The sequence below is a fragment of the Danio rerio genome, chromosome 19 (assembly GCF_052040795.2).
Source record: "Danio rerio strain M-AB ecotype USA chromosome 19, GRCz13ab, whole genome shotgun sequence".
In the NCBI taxonomy this organism is placed as follows: domain Eukaryota; kingdom Metazoa; phylum Chordata; class Actinopteri; order Cypriniformes; family Danionidae; genus Danio; species Danio rerio.
The window spans coordinates 44409472-44432679 of NC_141039.2; the positions used below are offsets into that span (position 1 = coordinate 44409472).

General features: G+C 39.8%; 1 protein-coding gene across 14 annotated transcripts in view; it reads right to left on the bottom strand.

Annotated features, from left to right (window-relative positions):
- Positions 1-23208, bottom strand: part of trioa (trio Rho guanine nucleotide exchange factor a) — a 573337-nt gene that overhangs the window by 106662 nt on the left and 443467 nt on the right. For 12 of the 14 annotated variants that reach the window (XR_015515963.2, XR_015515967.2, XR_015515966.2 and 9 more), the window contains 4 exon segments: positions 22457-22649; positions 8271-8813; positions 5466-5588; positions 451-642 (listed from right to left, as the gene is read on the bottom strand). The exons of 1 other annotated variant lie outside the window; for it this stretch is intronic. Coding sequence is in view for 6 of the 13 variants with exons in the window: in XM_087294511.2 (XP_087150637.2) it covers positions 451-642; positions 5466-5588; positions 8271-8813; positions 22457-22649 (1051 nt within the window). In the remaining 7 variants the exon portion in view is untranslated. 14 annotated transcript variants of the gene reach the window in all.

A 23208-nucleotide genomic window follows, 5' to 3' on the forward strand; every position in this document is an offset into this window, starting at 1 on the left:
TATAAATTGATGTAGGTTTCATTTATTATAAAATAAATTAATTAAAATAAAATAAAATTTATAAATAAATTCATATTGAATATACATATATTAAATGTGTCTTTTTCCAAATAAGTCTAACAAGATTTTTGCCATATTACACTGCATGACATTTTGTAGATTATCTACTTTAAATCTAAGTAAATAATAATAATAACAATAATAATAATAATAATAGAAATATTAATAAGCATTATAAAATTAAATCATAAAACAAAAAAATATTACATGGAACCCATTCAACCTAAAAATATTGGAAAAAATGTCATAAAATATAGGAAAATTCCATTTAAAGCAGTATTTTAGTACTGTTTTGATGCCTAAAAACCCCGGTTTGGTCTCTGGCCCACATCCACTGCTCTCTCCACAGCGTTCTCATTCTGACACCACACTGCAGTGTTTTTCTCTGACCTGGTCGCATTTCTGGTGGAAGGTAGCAGACATCTCCAGCAGAGCACTCCTCTCGTCCAGCGCAGCGGCGAAAGCTTTCCACTCCTGCTCCAGCTGACCTGAGATCTGCTTGATCTGCTGCGACGCGTAATGACCGGCCTCCAGCAGCCGGTTCCCCACAGACATGATGCGGTTTATGTTCACGTAAACATTCTGTGGGAAACAACAGGATAAAAGAAATGACTATCACACACAATGCTGAATGACTGGACAAATGATGCTAAAAATCAGCTTTTCCTCAAAAGAATACTTTTCCTTTTAAATAGATTTAAAAACATTAAATATACTATTCAATATCACAGCATTTACTGTACATTTCTGTGAGTGATTTGTAAAATATATCAAGATTAAGTCAACCGCATCATAAAAAACCTCCTAATGCCCAATAACGGCATCGTTACATGTTTACATCAACATCAGAAGATTTACCACAGCTCAATATGCCGACATGCTCCTTCTGCCTCTTTCAACAGGAAGTGATCAATACCTCTTTCTACAGTAATGGGGCTTTTTAAAGGAAGCCCCTAACAGGCCCACAGCTGGAGAACAGTAGCCCAAACAGGAAGCACTTAACAGGATCATTGTCTGATTCTATGATGAGTCACCAGCTCTAACACTGACAAGTGCAAACCATTACAAAGCTTATGCAAGCCAACTGTTAAATATATACAGCTGAAGTCAAAACTATTAGACACGCTGTATATTTTTCCCCTTAATTTCTGTTGAAAGAAGAGAAGATTTTTTCAACACATTTCTAAACATATTAGTTTTAAAGGGCCATGACACCCCCACTTTCTGTTGAAGTCTACCTCAGAATAAAATTTTTTTTAAAAAGCATCATAACGGGCATGGAGCTCCGTGATCAGAGGCAAGAGTGGGCGTGTCCAGCAGAGCAGGGAAGAAGGAGGGAAGCGAACAACTGTTATCAGTCGGCTCCCAAAATGAGACACAAACTGTTAGGAGACGCATGATTTTATAGTTTAAAAAGTTAAAATGTAAAGAAATAAACAGTAATTTAATGCCCAGCTACATTTGTATATATACACACAACTACAGTTTATACAATTGTAAAGATAATTGTGTTCATATAAACACTAAAAATGAGGACTTTTCCCTCAATCCCCGGGTCTGAACATAGATATATACATTAGATGTCGCCTGGCCTATTGTTGTCTACTGGACGGAATGTGTCAATAGCGCCGCCATCTTGCTACAGGGTAGCGCTCCTTTGAAATGAATGCGGGACCAAGGTACAGTGGAGGACTGTGGCCATCCAAAGCCAGAGATATACACATATACACATATATCTATGATCGGGAGTTTTTTCTGGATGTTAGTATGTAATTTTTTTTTCTAATTAGGAAAATTATAATTTTACATCACTTTTCTACATTGATGCATCAGTGATCGTACTGGCATTCCTGACAAAAAGCTTGTTTGTGTGTACAGAAATGTACTTTTCACCCTCCCTGTTAAATTTAATCTAATACGTGTCCTGAAACACACCTCCTCTCCTGCTTTCACTTCTCATACTGACGGAGGGAGCGATTTGTTTGGGAATGAATCCCCCGAACGACTCTTACACTAATGTTAGGCGACAAAAATGTTTCCGGCAGCGCAGCATCTCGTTGTCATATTTCTTTTGCATTGTTTGCTGATTTTATTCAACAAAACTAGCATAAGCCGAGTGTTTAGTGCGAGTTGGAGCTGCTTTGCCGTATGGTGAATGCAGTAAGTGACTGTTTTCATCAATAACGTTACCTGATTAGCACAAAAGTTCAGAACATACAAAAACAGAAAAAAAAACGTAATATTACCTATGAAATGTTCTGCCTTTGTGCTTTGTTTTCTTTGTTTGCTCGTTACTACACCCGCAGACAGCGCTTAAGTCCCGCATCTTCACGTAATAACACTGTCTTGACTAGTGCGGTTGAATGACACTTGTCCTGGGAGCACTGTACCAATGTGGCGGCGCTATTGATGCATGCTCAGGGTCCCTATGCGATATTTAGTGTATATATCTATGGGGTCTGAATGCAGACTTTAGGCTTTAGGCGAACACAGCAGCACGGCGATGTGTCTAAATGTGAACAAGCTCCTGATAAAAGACAACATCCTCCATTCTCTGCCAAACTCTTACTGCTCTCCCGACAAAAATGCTTGCTGCACACAAACAGCTTTGCTGTATTCCCTGACAGCATCGTGGGGAAAAACATGCAACAAAACCCGTGGATCATGGAAACAAACACATACGACCCTTCATGAACAGCTAAATACTGTGTGCCATGGGTCAATGCTAGGGATGTAACGGTATTGTAAATACCGTCATACCGCAATATTAAATTTTTTCGATATTACCGAAGTCGCATGACTCGGTAAAACTATAGGTCTTCTGAGAAAATTTGCTCAGGCGAATGAAGCGAACGGGAGGTAGCTGAAACTTCATTTCCCATCAGCCCCGGCGTGGCCATAATCCTTTGCGGTCTGTTGTCGCTACAGATCCAGTAATGCGGAAATGGAGTGTGCTGCTAGTAGCGGAGATGAAAAAAAGATGGAAATGATCGAACCTAAAGCGGGTGTTGTCGCCGCGCGCGTGCTGAATAGCGGTGCTGTCGCGCGCGTTCTGATCAGCTGTGTTGTGGCGCGCGTATTGTAAAGCGCCGAGGGGGGGTTGAGCGCGCATACTCAAGAGAGGTGTTGTCGTGCGCCTACTGAAGGGCTGGACTGGACGGAGGTTGTGTCGCGTCGCGGGGGCACTTTTGATCGTTTTGGAAGGGCATTTTCTATCCAAGACTAAAAAGGGCATGTGCACTGCACAGGTTGAGCCCTATGTGTGCACGTGCCTGCAAGTTGGGGAATACGACTAATAACAGTAATGGGGACTGCAGAAACACAGCACACTGTTCAGATTGATGCAGACATTGACTTGTACCGCAAAGAGATCTCTATCTCACTCATGGTTTGTCTTCTCAAGTGGGGGAAAGACAATGCACAACGTTACCCCACTGCTGTCAACATGGGCCAAGTCATATCTCTCTTGTCCCAGAAACCTCAGTCCCAAATGAGAGGGTTTTTTTTCTGTTGCAGGGGACATTGTAAATACCCAGAGATACCAGCTTTTACCAGATTATAGTTATATGATAATTTTCCTTTAAACCCATCTCTATCTAAGTGAGTGATTAAATGTTGAATGTGATGAGTTTTCAACAATACTAAATTGAAACTTTATTTTTTTACATGGTTTAATAATTTTTTGTTATTAAAATTGAAGTTCCTGTTTCAAAGCTAACAGATTGATGGCTAATTTGTATGTCATTGACACTTTTGGCACTTTTTTGGAGTATTTTCAAAAGTTTTTTTTTTCCTGTAAATGATTCAATAAATACCGTACCATGCCATTCATACCGAGGTATTACCGTACCGTGAAATTCTGATACCGTTACATCCCTAGTCAATGCTGAAAATTCTGTTCGGGAAACAGCGTGTATTTATTACTATAGAAGGCGTTAGCTGACAGTCACGCACTGCTATATGACTGTTTAGAGGACTGTATAGCAGGGGCGACGGCACCTGTAATGAAAAGGAAGGGAATCACGCCATTTTTATATTTATTACAAAGTGTTTTCGTGCCTAAATAAAACGAAAGCACAGAACAGACTCACATTTAAGAGCAAGGGGCGTCCCCTGGTGGTTCGGTAGTATGGGTTGCGTATATTAACGCTTCCTTTCATAGAAAGATTGAAATTACGTTAGAAATACTGGAAAATACCTTTACAGGATGATAGCGGGATAGAACTGTAAAATACGGAAGAATCCTGGGAAAAACGGGAGGGTTGACAGGTATGCGTGGAACATATATATGACTGTCAACATCTAAAAAAGTGTTCTGGTGTTTTGTGACCCTTTAATAAGAACTCAGTGTATCTCCATGAGCCAAACATATTATTTTTGTTTTGCCTGAATGTGTTTATTTTTCGTTTGATTACATTAAATAACAGAGGTGTCACTTCAAAAATGCACACATCTAACAATATGAAAGCATTTGATTGCTTTCCTAACTTTTTGTGCTCATTTAGGACAAAATAAGTTGTGTTTGAAAAAAAAACCCCACCAATATCAACATCTTTAGATGTTATCATTATTATCAATTATGTGTACATGTCAGTTCAAACGAAGCCAAAACTCAGACTTTCGATCTGCTTCAAATCGTGTGTACAGAATCCGTTTGGGAAACAACGTGTATTTATTACTATAGAAGGCGTTAGCTGACAGTCACGCACTGCTATATGACTGTTTAGAGGATTGCATAGGAGGGGCGACGGCACCTGTAATGAAAAGGAAGGGAATCGCGCCATTTTTAAATTTATTTCAAAGTGTTTTCATGCCTAAATAAAACGAAAGCACAAAACAGACTCGCATTTAAGAGCAAGGGGTGTCCCCGGTGGTTTGTGGTATGGGTTGCGTATATTATTGCCACCCTTTATAGAAAGATTGAAATTATGTAAGAAATACTGGAAAATACCTTGACAGGATGATAGCGGGATAGAACTGTAAAATACGGAAGAATCCTGGGAAAAATGGGAGGCTTGACAGGTATGCGTGGAACATATATATGACTGTCAACATCTCAAAAAAAGTGTTCTGGTGTTTCGTGACCCTTTAATAAGAACTCAGTGTATCTCCATGAGCCAAACATATTATTTTATGTGTTTATTTTGAACTCTTAAAAATGCCTGTACCCATTTATTTGTATTTCATCACAAAGGATCCCAATTTCAGCTACAAATCTTCTCTAATTTTCTACTGGAGAAAATAAAACCTGGTTTAATAATTGAGTGAATTGTCCCTTAAAATAGCACAAAAATAAATGGCTTCACCCTGTGTAAACATTCGAGATACAAAACGTAAGCAATGACGCAGTGACATTTTGAGTGTTTACAGGAGACAATATTATTCCATCAGAAAAATCTTCTCACCATGCAGTTCATGGCGAAGTGATTGTGCTGGGTCTGCAGCTCCATGGCGTGAGGGTGGTTGTTGCCGATCTCAGTGTATCCAGCCAGAAACAGCCCTTTATTGTGCATGATCCAATCAAACATCTGCAGAGATAGCACACATACACACACGTCATTAGGCTGGAAGCAGGTTCAGTGCATATATGTGTGTGCGTATGCTAGTAAATGTAAGGTATATCCCTCTGGGTGCATGTATGAGCAGCACGTGCACGGTTGTGTTCATAAAGCTGAAACAGATAAAAATAGAAAAGCATAAAAATGACCCGTTTTTCTCAGGAGCAAAGAATAGCTGCTGGTCTCCTAGCAACATGCAAATCTTCCTCCCACCATGAGAAACACAGAGATGAATTAGTGAGGGTTTCTGTCAATATATGTGTGTGGATAAGACCATGGGGTTTGATTGGAAATGTTAACTAGAAGGTTTTGATAAGGGATTAGTTTGAAAACAAGCATCAAGGTAAAAATTGTGCTAGACAAACAGAAAACCCGGTAACACTTTATAATAACTACACAATATAAATAATTCATTAAGCATTAGCAAATAGTGAACTCATCTGTTAAGCATTAACTCTACATTAATAAACGTTAGTAAGCAGTTTATAACTGCAGCTACAAATGCTCTATTCTTGACGTAAAAGCACCTATATATTGTGCTTAATAATTGTACTTTCATACTTTGTTAATGATTTATTTTTCATTACTAAACAAAGTATCGCTTTATTTACAAACCATTTGTATTTGAGAGTAGTTGATGGTTTTTAGGATCATTCAGAATGAGTTCGTAAATGATTAATAAACTATCGGAATCAACGTTTATATGTCTTATTATTCAAGCATATACTAATAGTTAACTAGTATGTTAATAAATGCTTTATTAACTCAACTTCATGCAGATTTGTGACCTAATCTAAAGTGAGGAATATTCATGCTTTATAAATCCTTTATAAGTGTGTGTACCTAGGCCTATTTAGAGTGCTGAGATGTTACGATGTTACAGAGGACTTATTTTATTTCTTTGTTCTTTGTTATTATTAATATTATGTAATAGATTTTCTCTCCAGTTGAATGCAAGTAAAACAAAAGATATGGTGATAGATTACAGGAAGGCTTCTCCAACCCCGAACATAACTAATATTAAAGGCTTGGACATTGAAATTGTTGACACGCATAAATATCTAGGGGTTGTTATTGATAATATGTTGACATTTCAACCTAACGTTCAGGCTGTCTATAATAAAGTCCAACAAAGACTGTTTTTTCTGAGGAAACTTAGATCATTTCAGGTCTGTACCTCTATGATGACGCTGTTTTATAAACAATTTATCGAATCTGTTTTATCTTTTTGCATTGTAGCTTGGTACGGAAATCTGAGTGTGTCAAGCAAGAACAGGTTGAGCAGCCTGGTGAAGGTGGCAGGCAAGATCATTGGTTTTAATCAGATCAGGTGATCTACCATAACTATGTTCTAAGGAGAGCTCAGGGTATCCTATGCACCCCGGATCACCCACTGTACTCTGTATTTCAGCTGTTGCCATCAGGACGCCGTTTTAGGGTTCCTATTTGCAGGACAAATAGAACCAGAAATTCTTTTATAATGGTGGCCATTAGGTCCTTAAATGAGTCCAGGGGGAGGGGAATGTTTCTATATACTGATGTATGGATGTTGTGTGGTAATATTTTATTAATGTGTACATGGAACTTCGCCTGTGTTATGGTACCTTGTTGCAATTTTAGTTTCCCTAACGGGATAATAAAGCTGAGTCTGAGTCTGTAATGTTAAAACACATATAAAGGAGTCAAGTCAAGTTGCCAATATCTTGCGCATTGTGCTCTATCCGTCAAGTGAGAGTATTTACATAAATTAAAATATTATTCATTCACAACATTTAATTTCAGTTAGCTTTTTTTTTAGCTCAACAATAAAACAAACAAAATGTTAAGTTGGGATTGTATAGATAAGTTGTTAATACAGATGGGACAGTGGGCCAAATCAAAGGAATTTGATACCACAATCTGATAGAGAACGTGTATCTTTTAAGTAATTTAAGTATAATTTAAAGAAATGGCTTCTTAATAATCAATATTGTGAACACTAGGCTTTTCAAAGTTGTTGTGGGTGTTTTTTGTCGTTCACATGAGTATTGTTTTTAATTTGAATGTATGTTTTCACTGATATGGCCTTTAACATACAGCAAAGGGACCACTAATAAAAACTAGTCTTTGGGCTAATTTGGGTACATTTACATTCTTGGAGAACGCTGATTAATGTCCATTGTTGTGAAATAAATTAACTAATCAAAGGTTACCATGGGCCAACGTTGTCCTGCGGGCTCTAGTTTGGGAATCTCTGCTATATGCATTAATTACCCTGCTGAAAAATCCAGCTTAAACTAGCCTAGGCTGGTTGGCTGGTTTTAGCTGGTCAACCAGCCTGGTTTTAGAGGTGTTTTGGCCACTTCCAGGCTGGTTTCCATCCATTTTCAGCCTGGAAGATGACCAGCTAAAACCAGCTTGACCAGCCAAGCCAAGCTGAAAGTCCAGCCAAAACCAGCTATGTCCAGCTTAAACCAGGCTGGTCAAGCTGGTTTTAGCTGGATTTGGCTGGTCATTTTCCAGCCTGACCAGCTAAGACCAGGCTGGAAATGGCTGGAAACCAGCCTGGAAATGGCCAAAACCCCTTTAAAACCAGGCTGATCAACTAGCTAAAACCAGCCAACCAGCCTAGGCCGGTTTGAGCTGGATATTTTAGCAGGGTATGGCTCTTACCTTCTCAGCGTCCTGCTCGAACAGCCTGAGCTGGAAGCACTGGTCCAGCTGCAGCTTGCGGATGTGCCAGGACTGGTGCAGGTTCTGCCTGGTGCTGTGCAGTTTCTCCAGCAGAGCTGTAATACGGGGCACCAGGCCCTGGGTGTCGGCGTTGGGCTGCCCCTGCCCTTCCCTCTGACCAGGCGGCACAGGCACAGTTCGGTTGGCGTAGCTCTCACTGCTCTGGATCCTTTGCAGGAGCCTTTGGCCCTCATTGTCCACCTCCTCCACCGGAGCCTTTATCACCCTCTTCTTCAAAGCCGCGTGCTCCTCTATCATCCGTCGGGCTCCATCTAAGTCCTGCGGTAAGTCTTTACGCGTCACCGTTTCATGCATCTCTTCTAGCCGGGCGAGCAGGTGCCGAGCATTGCCTGTAAAGTCTTCGAAGGCCACGCGGATTTCAATCCACTCTTCATGGTTGTAGTCCAGGCTGCCCTCAAAGTCAGCCGTCAACTGGGATGGGTCCACCACCTTCGATAAGCCCTCCAAAGAAACCATTGTGGTCTGAAAGAAGACATGATACAGATGAACACAGGTGAGTGGGTTGTACAAACCACTAACAGCAACACACTTATCCCCCTATATGTACATTAGTGACTTTTGGCACAGACTCAGCGCTACTTAATATGATAATATACATTTACTTTATCTCTTTTCTGCACAACAATCATAACACCCCTTTGAATTAATTACTTTATTTGTCATACAGCCTGAAATCAAATCACATTTTCCAGCCTTTGAAATGTTTTTGTAGTCTTCTTCTAACCTGTACATTTTCAAACTTTATCCCGAAGGTCTTTTGGAAGCAGGGTGTATTGCGAGTATATATTCACAGGATATGATGATTTTCTATAGGCACTGAATCGCTTTTGCACAAATACATGTACAGTTTTTATGTAAAGTTTTTGTAATCTCAGTTTGTGCAGCAAGTCAACTCAAGTCTTCATAGCCACAGTCATATCCCCTGCAGCCCAAGACCGGTTACTCACTGAAGCTATGCAGGGCTGCGTCCGGTCAGTACCTGGATGGGAGACCACATGGGAAAGCTTGGTTGCTGCCGGAAGTGGTGTCAGTGAGGCCAGCAGGGGGTGCTCAACCTGTGGTCTGTGTGGGTCCTAACGCCCCAGTATAGTGAAGGGGACTCTATACTGCTCAGTGAGCGCCGTCTTTCGGATGAGATGTTAAACCGAGGTGCCGACTCTCTGTGGTCATTAAAAATTCCAGGATGTTCTTTGAAAAAGAGTAGGGGTTTAACCCGGCATCCTGGCCAAATCTGCCCACTGGCCTCTGTCCATCACGGCCTCCTCACCATCCCCATATCATAATTGGCTTCATCACTCAGTCTACTCTCCGCCAATCAGCTGGTGTGTGGTGTGTGATCTGGTGCAAAATGGCTGCCGTTGCGTCATCCAGGTGGATGAGGAGATTCCCCCAATGTGTAAAGTACTTTGAGTGTCTAGAAAAGCGCTATATAAATGCTTTTATATAGCTTGTATTAAAGGACACAATTCTAATACAAATAATACATAAATATATCTATAAATTATAAGTTTTAATATAAGAATTATTGTGTTGCTAAGTAAAATATCAAATTGTTTATGGAAAGCATCGTCAATGTGCCGTGATGCACCGAGAGATACAGAATCGACTGAATCGACAGCATGATAATCGTAACAGAACCGAACCGTGAGACCAGTGTAGGTTCACACTCCTAATAGACATACAAGCGATACACTGATGACCCTTTAGTGTCCAAATATCTGTGTTTGGACTTGGTAAACAGTGGTGAAGAATGGTGACCATCCAATCACAGTCATTTCTGTTGAGCATGTGAATACAAAGGCCAATCAGCACTGTTTAAGAATGTGCTCAACAGCGCTCAAATGTTAGCGGGAAATGGACGTTTTTAAAATGTCAGTACAGATTAGTACTGAAATCGATACTTTTGACAACACTACTTTCAACTGAAACTGAATATTGAGTAAAAGGCGGGCTTGTTTTTTTTTTTTTACATCATTTCCTCAAAGTCAACTAACAGTAAGTGAGGCATAATTCAATGTGAACCGAGAAAGACGGCCACTCCAATCGCAGACTCAAGACTTTGATTGAAGATTAACGCGACGGCAAGCCATTTTGCGGCAGACCGCACACCACACACCAACTGATTGGCGAAGAGGAGACAGAGTGACGAAGCAAGTTATTATATTCAATTCAATTCAATTCAGCTTTATTTGTATAGCGCTTTTACAATGTAGATTGTGTCAAAGCAGCTTCACATAAATGGTCATAGTAACTGGAACAGTGTGGTTCAGTAACTGGAACAGTGTGGTTCAGGTTTTAGTGTTTAAGTTCAGTTCGATTATTATATGGGGATTATTATTCGATTATTATATGGGGAGGGTTAGGAGGCCATGATGGACAGAGGCCAGTGGGCAGATTTGGCCAGGATGCCGGGGTTAAACCCCTACTCTTTTTCGAAGTACATCTTGGGATTTTTAACAACCACAGAGAGTCGGGACCTCGGTTAAACGTCTCAACCGAAAGATGGCACTCACTGAGCAGTATAGAGTCCCCGTCACTATACTGGGGCATTAGGACCCACACAGACCGCAGGTTGAGCCCCCTGCTGGCCTCACTAACACCACTTGTGAATAATTGTTAACCTAAAAAACAACAACTCGGCCAGCAACATAAACGTACATTTTGATTTCACACAAACTATGAAGCATTCAGCTAAAAAACAGGCTTTTTACAAATATTAATAGTATTTGATTTTCATAGATAAAGCCTATGCGGAGCACTTTTACATTTGATTATTCAATTCATGTACCTGAATCTCCAGAAAAGAAAAAAAAACAAGCATTTAATTCTTTGTTCTGACTGAATTATCCAAGCTTGCAAATTATGCGAGTATTATATTTCATGCAGATGCACTTTCCAACAAAAGCACCCCAATCATCGATTACTTCCCAAATAGAGCTATTCTGGTCACTTGATGGATTTCTTTGTTCATATCACAATAACCGCAGAAATACAAAATATCGCACTGTCAGTTTTTTCAACATCGTGCAGCCCTAATGAAGATTAATCCATACGCACAGTTGCAGAAATGCATAATATGACTTGGCGATGTCCTAAATCCTGTGTGAATTGATGCAGGCTCTGTTAATGACCAGCAAGGCGGGACATCTATTTTTAACCAGGGGCATAAATCTAATTTCATACAGGCACTCGGGGACCGCCTGAGGTCCAACTACCTAGAGACAGGCAGACTCCCAGCGTGAAGCCCGAGGGCGTCAGAAAGGCCGAATTCACCACCACTGCAGTAACACCAACCACACTAGAACTAAAAATCTCAACCACGTGAGGTAGAAAAGAGCCTTGGGTGATATGTAAATCTGTGTATAAATGCATGTGAATGTGTATTTGTGAAGTTTTTAAACTAATCCACTAGGTTGTGTGGTGTGTGGTGATACTATCGGAATTTTTGTTGTAAAACTATACCAGCTGACATTATTGTGTATGTTGAAAATCCGAAGTAACTAATTGTGCTCATTCATTCATCCATTCATATTCCTGCGGCTTAGTTTCCACAGCATAATGAACCACCAACTATTCCGGCATACGTTTTACGCAGCGGATCCCCTTCCAGCTGCAACATAGTATGGGGAAACACCCATAGACACACTCATACACTATGGCCAATTTAATTAATTCAATTCGCCTACAGCGCATATCTTTGGACTGAGGGGGAAACCGGAGCACCCGGAGAAAACCCACAACAACATGGGGAGAACATGCAAAGTCCACACAAATGTGTCAAATGACTTAGTCGGGACTTGAACCAGAGACCTTCTTGCTGTGAGGCGAGAGTGCTAACCAATGAGCCACCGTGCCGTCTTTAATTGATTGTGTAATGAAGCCTATTAGAATGCAGTTTGAATGACTTTATAATTCAACTTATGAAAGCAAACAAGATCCCTGTGTGGGTTTTCTGCTTTTTTAATGTAACCCCTGCTGGTGAAATGAGTCAGAATGTACAGCACATGGGCTAACTGTGAGCAACGGGGTCGGTATTAGATTCTGATGATATGATAAGCTTGGTTTCACGGTATTACTGTATTTTTTTTTTTTTTTACCCAGACATATTTTAAAGCAGTTATTACAACAACTTTTTTCCCCCATTGAACACAATACATTTTATTTTAAGAAACGTTTATAATATTTTGGAGCAGTAAACATGTCAGGCTAAATAATTCAAATAAATCATTGATATATTTATAAATGTTTCCCAAATGATGTTTAACAGAGGTTTTTTTTTTTTTACAGTATTTCCTATAATATTTTTTTCTTCTGGAGAAAGGCTTATTTGTTTTATTTCAGCTAGAATAAAATCAGGTTTGAATATTTTGAAACCTATTTTAATAGCTCGATATTATTAGCTCCTTTAAGCAATATATATGTTTGATTGTCTGCAGAAGAAACTACTGTTATACAATGACTTGTCTATTTACCCTAATTAAGCCTTTGAATGTCACTTTAAGCTTGAAAAACATCTAGTAAAATATAATGTGCTGTCATCATAGCAAAGATAAAATAAATCAGTTATTAGAAATGAGTTATTAAATCTGTTATGTTTAAACTGTGCTTTAAGCATCTTCACTGTGTTTGTGATTTTATTATTGATTAATGATAAAAACAGCAGCAGGAATACCGCACGCTGTCACTTTAAGAATAGTGCAGCTCTGATATGGTTTGTCTTTCTCGTGTCTTTTGATTCCCAACATGTTAGTTTATTACACAAATGAGGGTTAATATGAATAATCCCTAAACACCGCGCTCTGACACAAATGTGCATGTATTTGACCATTAAAGCGCTCACATTAAGATCGCGTTAGATTTGTGTGTGCTCTACTGTCCGAGGCCAAGCGCGGCGCGCACGCAAACACACACACACACACACACGCTACCTGTCAGAGGCTAAGCACGGCGCGCACACACACACAACAGCACATGTTCTTTTGTGCTTTTAAAAATATGAATGATGCGCATCCCGTGCTGCAAAAGTTACATTACAGCACATGTTTTTAGTCATTTTCACCTGGAACTGAGCTTTGCAGAGGCAAAGAGCTTTCACAAGTGTACAACTGGAAAGGGGGCGGTACTTGATGGAATAACCGTTTATCTCGATTAATGGTTTTTCATAATCGTTAAAAGCCAAAATCGAAATCGGATTTTCGATTAATTGCACAGCCCTACTGTACATGTGATTTTTCAGGTTTTTTATTTAAAATTTTTACCAGCAATTTTTTGAAAAGGTCTGTATGTGTAAACCTTTTTTGAAACACCGGAAAGTGTTTCTCGATATGTTTTTATCGAAGTTGTTCACAATACTGATCCATCCAGAGTTTGTAATGTAGTCAAATGTTTACAAATACAAGCCCAGCCGTTTAGAGCTCATTTCTGGTTAATGATGTCAGAATTTGCCGGTATTTTGGAATGGATGTGTGAACGGTCTTTTCCAGAAAAATTCCACAACATCCTCGCATGTGTGAATAGCACTTTTTTAAATTCACCGGTAAAGTCGTTCCGTAAATTTTCTGAATATTTACCAGTATTGCTGTGAAAGGAGCTATTACGGGGTATTGTGCGTAAAATTTTGAGGAAATAAATTCATTTAATCTATTTTGGAATAAGGCTGTAACAAAAAAATGTGTGGAAAAAAGTGAAGCGCTATGAATACTTTCCAGATGCACTGTACATCGAGTTATCTTTTAATGATTCTGTTATTTACATTTTCTGTTAATCTGTTTCTATTTATCCACTTATAACGCTCATGTGAGCACAGCAACTCACAAAAAAACCCATCAATTTTTCCAATAATGTATTTGATGCTCATACTTTATTGGTCTGCTCTACCTCAGTGCACTATAAAGCCCTATTCTTTCAACAGCTGAATAAATGGACGACAGGAAAAAGAGAACAAAAGTGTGTGTGTGAGTGTGTTTTCTCAAAGCCGTAAGAGCGTAGGTGTGCGACTCTGTTGTGAATTCCAGGTAAACGTCCTATTGATCAGCTCCAGTCTTTCACAGACACACGTCCGCATCAACACGCTCCCCATTTGTCCATTAGCCACAATGAGAATCATCCCAGGTATGAAGCGCATTTGCTTTATTTTCTGCCTTCTGCTCATACTTTGTTGTTCGGTAATTGTGAGAAATGTGGCGTGTCATGAGCAGTGGGCGAGATGAGAGCTCGCAGCCGTTCCTATGACAGATTCCTTGACCCTGCCCACCACAAACATCTCATCATGTGTTCAGCTCAACACTTGTGTGGACTTTATATGGACCAGCAGATGGCAGGGAGAAGAGTTTCTGATCCTCCCACTGCAAGCCATGTACAGTTATCATCGTATTTGGATGGGAATAAAAAAAGTGGTCAAATAAAGACGAAGGACAAAAGTGGACTAAAGCACTAGCATATTAGCATTCTGAGCTGTTGGATAAAGATGTGGTAAAATGGCTATTCTCAAAAACTCTATTTCCTTAATCATTGCAGTTCTAAAAATTAGCCTTAAAGTGGGAGGGATTATAGATACGCATTGCATCCGAAAAATATTCATAGCGCTTCACTTTTTCCACATTTCTTTGTTACAGCCTTATTTCAAAGTGGATTAAATTAACTTATTTTAAAAAAAAAAATACTTCTTAAAAAATAAATAGATAAATAAATTAAAAAAAGAAATCACATTTACAGAAGTATTCACAGCCTTTGCCGTGAAGCTCAGAATTGAGCTCAGGTACATTCTGTGTCCACTGATCATTCTTGAGAGGTTTAGTTAGCAGCTTAATAAGAGTTCACCTGCGGTAAATTCATTTGATTGGACATAAATTGAAAAGGCATACCTCTGTTTATATAAGGGCCCAGGGTTGACAGTGCATGTCAAAGCACAAACCAAGCATGAAGACAAAGGAATTGTCTGTAGACCTCCGAGACAGGATTGTCTCGAGGCACAAGGCTGGGGAAGCTTACAGAAAAAAATTCTGCTGCTCTGAAAGTTCCAATGAGCACCACGGCCTCCATCATCTGTTAGTGGAAGATGTCTGAAACCACCTGAACTCTTCCCAGAGCTGACCGGCTATCAAAGCCGAGTGATCGGGAGTGACTAAGGGCCTTGGTCAGGGAGGTGATCAATAACTCGATGGTCACCGTCTGAGCTCCAGCGTTCTTCTGCGGAGAGAGGAGAACCCTACAGAAGGACAACCATCTATGCAGCAATCCACCAATCAGGCCTGTATGGTAGAGTGGCCAGACAGAAGCCACTTCACACCTGGAATTTGGCGAAGGACTCTCAGACCATAAGAAACCATAAGAAACTAAGTTTTCTGGTCTGATGCGACTAAAATTAAACTCTTTGGAGTGAATGCCAGGTGTTATGTTTGGAGAAAACCAGGCACTGCTCATCACCAGGCTAAAACCATCCCTACAGTGAAGCGTGGTGGTGGCAGCATCATGCTGTGGGGATGTTTTTCAGCAGCAGGAACTGGAAGACTAGTCAGGATAGAGGAAAAGATGAATGCAGCAATGTACAGACACATCCTGAATGAAAGCCTGCTTCAGAGTGCTCTTGACCTCAGACTGGGGCGACGGTTCATCTTCCAACAGGACAATGACCCAAAGCACATCGATTTATGTATTTGAGTGGCCCAGCCAGAGCCCAGACCTAAATCCGATCGAACATCTCTGGAGAGCTCTGAAAATGGCTGTACACCATCGCTTTCCATCCAACCTGATAGAGCTTGAGAGGTACGGCAAAGAGCAATGGGCAAAAATTCCCAAAGACAGGTGTGCCAAGCTTGTGGCATCATATTCAAAAAGACTAGAGGCTGTAATTGCTGCCTCAAGTATTGAGCAAAGGTCACTTGTGTACATTTTCAAAAACTCTTTTTCCACATTTTTATTATGGGGTATCGTGACTAGAATTGTGAGGAAATAAATTAATTTAATTCAATTTGGAATAAGGTTGTAACATAAAAAAATGTGGAAAAAAGTGAAGCCCTATGAATACTTTCTGGATGCACTGTATATGCAGAAAAATACAATCAGGCAAAAGATCCAAATGATTAAAAAGTGTTTTAAGGCTTTCTGAGGAGTCTTACAGTACTCTGGTATAGTAATTGAATAATAAAATGTAAAGATTTTCCATCTAATATGTGTATATTACAAGCATGGATAAATACGACAGACCAAAGGAGAGAAAAAAAATCAATAAACAGAGCTTCAGAGCTTTCAGGGGAGTCAAACAGTATTCAAGTGCAAAGATTAAATAGTCAAATGTAAAATAACACAGCATAGTCTTCATTGTGTAAACAATCATATAATTCATCTACAATATAACAATATTAATCAAAATCCACAGCGATTCCACAAATCATGTGTTCTGAACTGCGGCTCCTGATAAACTATAATTCCAACTCAACATTGAACATCCAGTGACGTGACTATTGCAGATAAAACTATTCTTTATTTAAGTACAGTAGCATTGTTTATCAATAACAAATCACTATCTGTTGTGGCATCATATAAAAACTACCTGATAAGCGACGGCAGCTCTCTTCATTAAAGCTAGCTCTTTGAACACCTATATACAGTATATTGATATTCTGCTACAAGCACCGTTACCTGTTGCCATTATTCTTCCTTCACTATTTGGTATAGAGCAGACTTGATGTAGTGAATAATTCACTGTCATTCACTTCACAGCACCGCACATTGATCTTCTAGGTGTTATGCACGGTTGCCACGGAAACCAACGATTTCTACGTCCAAGGACGTGACGTGAAGCTCAGAGCAGAACAAGATTTATTTTCTCTATTGACAATATCGATGTCGCCAGCTTCCTATCGGTCTTCATCAGATACCAGTGTAATCATGATTTATTCATAGAGAACTCGGGTACTAATTATAATATAATCGAAAACATCGTTCAATTTGATCACACTGGAAGTCTGCAGCTGTGACATGAGCCATCACTTTTTGTTCCACATGTGTCGTCAAAGCGAACACAAGCACACACACACACACACACACGCACGCACACACACACACACACACACACACACACACACACACACACACACACACACACACACACACACACACACACACACACACACACACACACACACACACACACACACACGCACACACGCACACACGCACACACAAACAAACAGACACACACAGACACACACGCACACACACGCACACACACACACACAAAAGGTTTTCCTCCTATAAAAACAAACACAAGCTTTCCACTCTGACAGATCTGCGACCGAAAACAAAGTTGCACCAACACCTTGCAATCGAGCCGCTTCAGTATAAAACAACTGCAGAAAAACATGCCAGAAAAGCATTTCTGCTGCATCCACATTTACATTCATCCTGTCGACCCACACACACACACACACACACACACACACACACACACACACACACACACACGAGACACAGAACATCAACACCCACACACTCCCACTCGAGCCACTCTTCACTCGCTCACACCAACACAGATCGCATGTCACAGACAAACCCGCAGATGATTAATTATTAAGATGAAAAAGAAAATGCAGCGGCGAGGCCATTTTACTGGACATTTCAGAGGAATAATCTGCTGTTTTACAAAACGTGTAATGGTGTACAAAAATAAAAGATCAAGATATGGTATATACTGTATGAGGAAGAAGCTAAACTAAAATACGCTTTTATATACAGTTGACTAAGCAAACTGTAGCTCTGTCATTAAATACAATCAATTAATACTATAATTTCCATCTCAGCTAATGATGTAAACATATAGGGGGGCGTACTATATGTACTATACTGTAATGAGCAACTTGATACAGATCCCAAAATATTAAATGGCTATTTATTTTTATTTGCAGCTATAAATAAATTTGAGAGAATTTGCTATAAAGTTCTTGTGATTCTCAAATGCAGTTTCGATGTTTGAGTAAAACCATTTTTGTTTTATTTAGTCAAATTTATAATGAAATTTCTTCCAGATAAAATAAAAAAACAAGAATAAATGTTTTAATTTTTGCATAAAATGACAATGGGGTATATGCATCTGACTTTTAATTTCAGCCAGCTAGCCTAAGCGCTTCCAGTGAACTGTCTTTGCATTATAAAATTGCTCTGTTTAAGGTCTGATTTCTTTGCAAATCTGTGATCGTCACTGCGTGATAGATATACTAAATAAAATGAAACTCATACCGGAAAAGAAGCACTGCGTTAAATTCAATTTCCCCTTGCCATGTCTTTAAAATATGACGGTTTATTTTACCCCAGAACTTTTAATGGAGTTTCTGTGCTCGCATACTGATACTAAAGCCTGATTTATACTTCTGCGTCAAACACCGGCGTATGCTACGGCGCTGACGCATAGCCCTTCGCCGTGGCCATCGCCGTCACTGACGTGCACCTCTCAAAAAATGTAACTACACGTCGCAACGACGCGTAGCGTAAGCTCTGTGATTGGTCGGCTTGGTAGCGCTGACGAGTCTGGGCGGGACCGAGAGGCGCGCGAATGGCGCGACGCCGCGCGAGCGATTGTTTACAAGTGTGGAGTCCCGTGAAGGAGCTCCGGATGGAAAGTTTTGTTTTGTGCTTACCTCATAGTTAAAGTTGTTGCACGTCCGCCGGTTCCTGCCTCAAAATGAGCGAGTTTGAGCCACTTGTACATCCCGGAAGTGTTCAGGAAATGCAAAAAAGTAGCGAAGAAACTTGACACAGAGGAACATTTACACCTCACTGCCAACTAGCGTTTCGGAAGTGTTAATGCAGACCGGCAGAGACGGCGCGCAGAAGTATAAATGCACAGCCACGCGCGTTGCCTGCGCCGTGGGTTACGTCGGTCACCTGACGCAGAAGTATAAATCAGGCTTAACGGTTACACTGCATTTCATCTCATTTTACACATGAACAACTAAATGAATGTTTAAGTCTATTTAACTAAATGTATTGTAATTACATTACAACATCCATGCTGTGAAAGAAACCTGAAAAAGTCACATTAAGCTTTCACTGGAGGTTTATCATTGGCTGAAAACACTAGCTGTGCATACAGTCCATTGGTCAAAACAAACAAAAAAAAGATACACAACACATTAGGCTTGGGCGATAATACGGTAATATGGTATACAGCGGATCTAAAAATTGCAACGGAGTCAGTTTCAATACCGTTTATACAGTCAAAAAAAACATGCATTTAAATTGGAGACAAGTATTAAATAATAAATATTATTTATTTAATGCCTACAAATACGCATGCGTGATTGCTGGACAGTGTGGAGGGGAGGGAGAGAGAGAGAGAGAGAGAGAGAGAGAGGGAGAGAGATAGGTGAGATGGCAAGTCGCGCACCAAGTGACCTGCAGTTTGGCATTGGCAGTATCTCTGGTTTCGGCCGAACGAGAGGGGAGACGTGGTAAATACGAACTAGAAGCCAGCATTCCCACTGCCGACCAGATTTCTTGTGGTGCTGGAATAAATTTTCGAATAAAGTGTGGGAGCTGTCAGTAACTCTGGTGTAATTTGAAAGGTAGCGGGCGCGCGGTCTAACAATATCGCTCCCAAGCGAGCGAGCACGCATGCATTCACGTGGATGCTGTTTGTGTGTGTGTGTGTGTGTGTGTGTGTGAATGAGAGAGAGCGTAATTCTGTGTGTCGTTTGGGGCTCTCTCTATTTGTATTTGTGTGTGTGTTTGCGTGTGTGTGAATGAGAGAGGGAGAGCGTCGTGATGTAAGTCGCTGTCTCTGTGTGTGTGTGTGTGTGTGTGCACGTGTGTAAATGAGAGAGTGCGTCCTGCGCAGATCTCTAATACAAACAAGACAAACAGGAACCGTGAACCTAAGGTCGCATATACAGTATTCAGTTTCTGAATGGTTTAGGCACAAGCCAACAGTTTATCTGAGCCTTACGTCATATTTCTTTTTATTATGCCAGATACCGGTAATACCGGATACCGAGGTAAAATAGGGAGGAGGTTTGACGGTATCAAAATTTGGATATGAAAGTCAATATTTGGTTAAATAACGTTGATATTTGTTATTTTGACCATGCATAATTTTTGGAAAACAAATAAATAAATATCTAAATGAAATGATCAGATCTTTATATAATAAAACTAATACCAACAAAAGCATACTCGGTAAATTAATCGTAAAAAGTTAAAAAAAAAAAAAAAAAAAAAAAAAAAAAAAAAAAGAGTTGTACGCAAACATGTTAATTGGCAGTTTTTACTTTATAAAGCTTTCAATAGTGCAATAACAAGTATATGGCACCAACTTTAGCATCCAATGCTAAAACATTATAAAAGAAGCCCATTTCTTGAGATGTACATGTTCATTTACTAGCGAGTTTTTTGTTACAACCATCTAAAATTTCCATTTTAGAAATGTTTTCCAATTCCACGCCACTACTACTATGCTATGCTACTATGACAATGATCGCCTTATGTACTGATTATGTGCTTTATTCAGTGTTAAATGCTGCCAATGTAAGTTTAGATACTATTTTACGTCACATATATTACCATACTACTGAAAGCAGCAGCAGAGAGTTCACCTCAGATCTTTAAATAAAAATAACTAGCAGACGGTTTGAAAATGAAAGTCACTCAGTAGTCTATTAATATTGTTAAAGAGCTTTAATTTGTATCATTTCGTTATGAATGCAGTGGCTGATATTTAAATGTTTTGCTATGCTTTTGGCGCAGACAGCCATAATTGCGTATTGTTAGGACACGGTGGTAAAGCATCAACATCCAGCCGCGCCTCCCAAAACAACCCTACAAGCAAGCTACGCTCTCCATTGAAAGTCATCATCACAGTAAAAAAAAAACGTTAATAAACACCAACTGAAGGGCACCAACTATAGCATCCAGTGCTGAAAACATTACAAAAGAAGCCAATTTTCTGAGATGTAAATGTTCATTTACTAGCGAGTTTTTTGTCTTAACCATCTGGGTCGACGATGCGTCGAAATTTCTATTTTAGAAACGCTTTCTATTTCCACGCCACTACTACTACGCTATGCTACTATGACAATGATCACCTTATGTACTGATTATGTGCTTTATTCAGTGTTAAATGCTGCCAATGTAAGTTGAGATACTATTTTACGTCACATATATTACCATACTACTGAAAGCAGCAGCAGATAGTTCACCTCAGATCTTTAAATAAAAATAACTAGCAGACATTTTGAAAGTCACTCAGTAGTCTATTAATATTGTTAAAGAGCTTTAATTTGTATTAATTCGAATAAAAACCTGTATCATTCCGTTATGAGTGCAGTGGCTGATAATTAAATGTTTTGCTGCGCTTTTGGCGCAGACAGCCATAATTGCTTGTTGTTAGGACACGATGGTAAAGCATCAACATCCAGCCACGCCTCCTAAAACAACCCTACAAGCAAGCTACGCTCTCCATTGAAAGTCATCATCGCAGTAAAAAAAAAACGTTAATAAACACCAACTGAAGGGCACCAACTATAGCATCCAGTGCTAAAAACATTACAAAAGAAGCCAATTCTCTGAGATGTAAATATTCATTTACTAGCGAGTTTTTTGTCTTAACCGTCTGGGTCGACGATGCGTCGAAATTTCTATTTTAGAAACGCTTTCTATTTCCACGCCACTACTACTATGCTATGCTACTATGACAATGATGGCCTTATGTACTGATTATGTGCTCTATTCAGTGTTAAATGCTGCCAATGTAAGTTTAGATACTATTTTACGTCACATATATTACCATACTACTGAAAGCAGCAGCAGATAGTTCACCTCAGATCTTTAAATAAAAATAACTAGCAGACGGTTTGAAAAGGAAAGTCACTCAGTTGCCTATTAATATTGTTAATGAGCTTTAATAAGTATTAATTCGAATAAAAACCTGTATCATTTCGTTATGAATGCAGTGGCTGATATTCAAATGTTTTGCGTCACTTTTTGTGCAGACAGCCATTATTGCGTGTTGTTAGGACACGGTGTTAAAGCATCAACATCCAGCCGCGCCTCCTAAAACAACCACAAAAGCAAGCTACGCTCTCCATCATTGAAAACCACCAACGGTTGCGTACCTCAAACTCAAACTTGGAGCTGCCGAAATTGGTCCTCTGTTTCTGCCAGAAGTTGTCTGGTTTGATGATGAGGGCGATGTGGATGCAGCAGGGGAACGACTCCTGGAGGATCTTCAGCAGAGGCTTGATGGAATCCCATTTGGAGCCACGCATGTCCACGATGACCGTGAAGCCATGTTTGCAGACATCCTCGCTAGATGAAGGAGGAAAAAAAAAATATGAGTTTAATCTGCAACACATTGCATAAACTGCAACCTTAGCTGAAAAACAAACGCAACTGCAACTGCAGGAACTATAAATAAACAACAGGAGAAAAAAAATCAGCTGACCAATCAAAACGATCAATGCGCACACAACTGAAAAAGCAGAGATATATTCGCAAAGCTTACCCATGAAGACTATCTGCAAAAAATATCTAGCAAAATAAGCACGCAACCTGCTTTCAGACAGATGATGGCCTTTAATATCCAATACTGTGAGGTTTCAATCAGTCCTCAAAACGTAAACAGACCATAATCCTAAATCCAGAGCGCGTCTCGTGCAGCTGTCAATCAAACATCTGGCTGAGGGATTCGACTGGAGAAAGTCTAACGGAGGAGCTGCTGCTGATGAGAGCTGGAGACCAACACACACACACAGCCTTGTGCAACTGCGACACGGATTCACACACTCTCTTTTTCTCCCTCCCTCCCGCTCTTGCTAGCTCGCTCGCCCTCCCAACACACATGCATGCTCTCCATCTCTAAAGATGC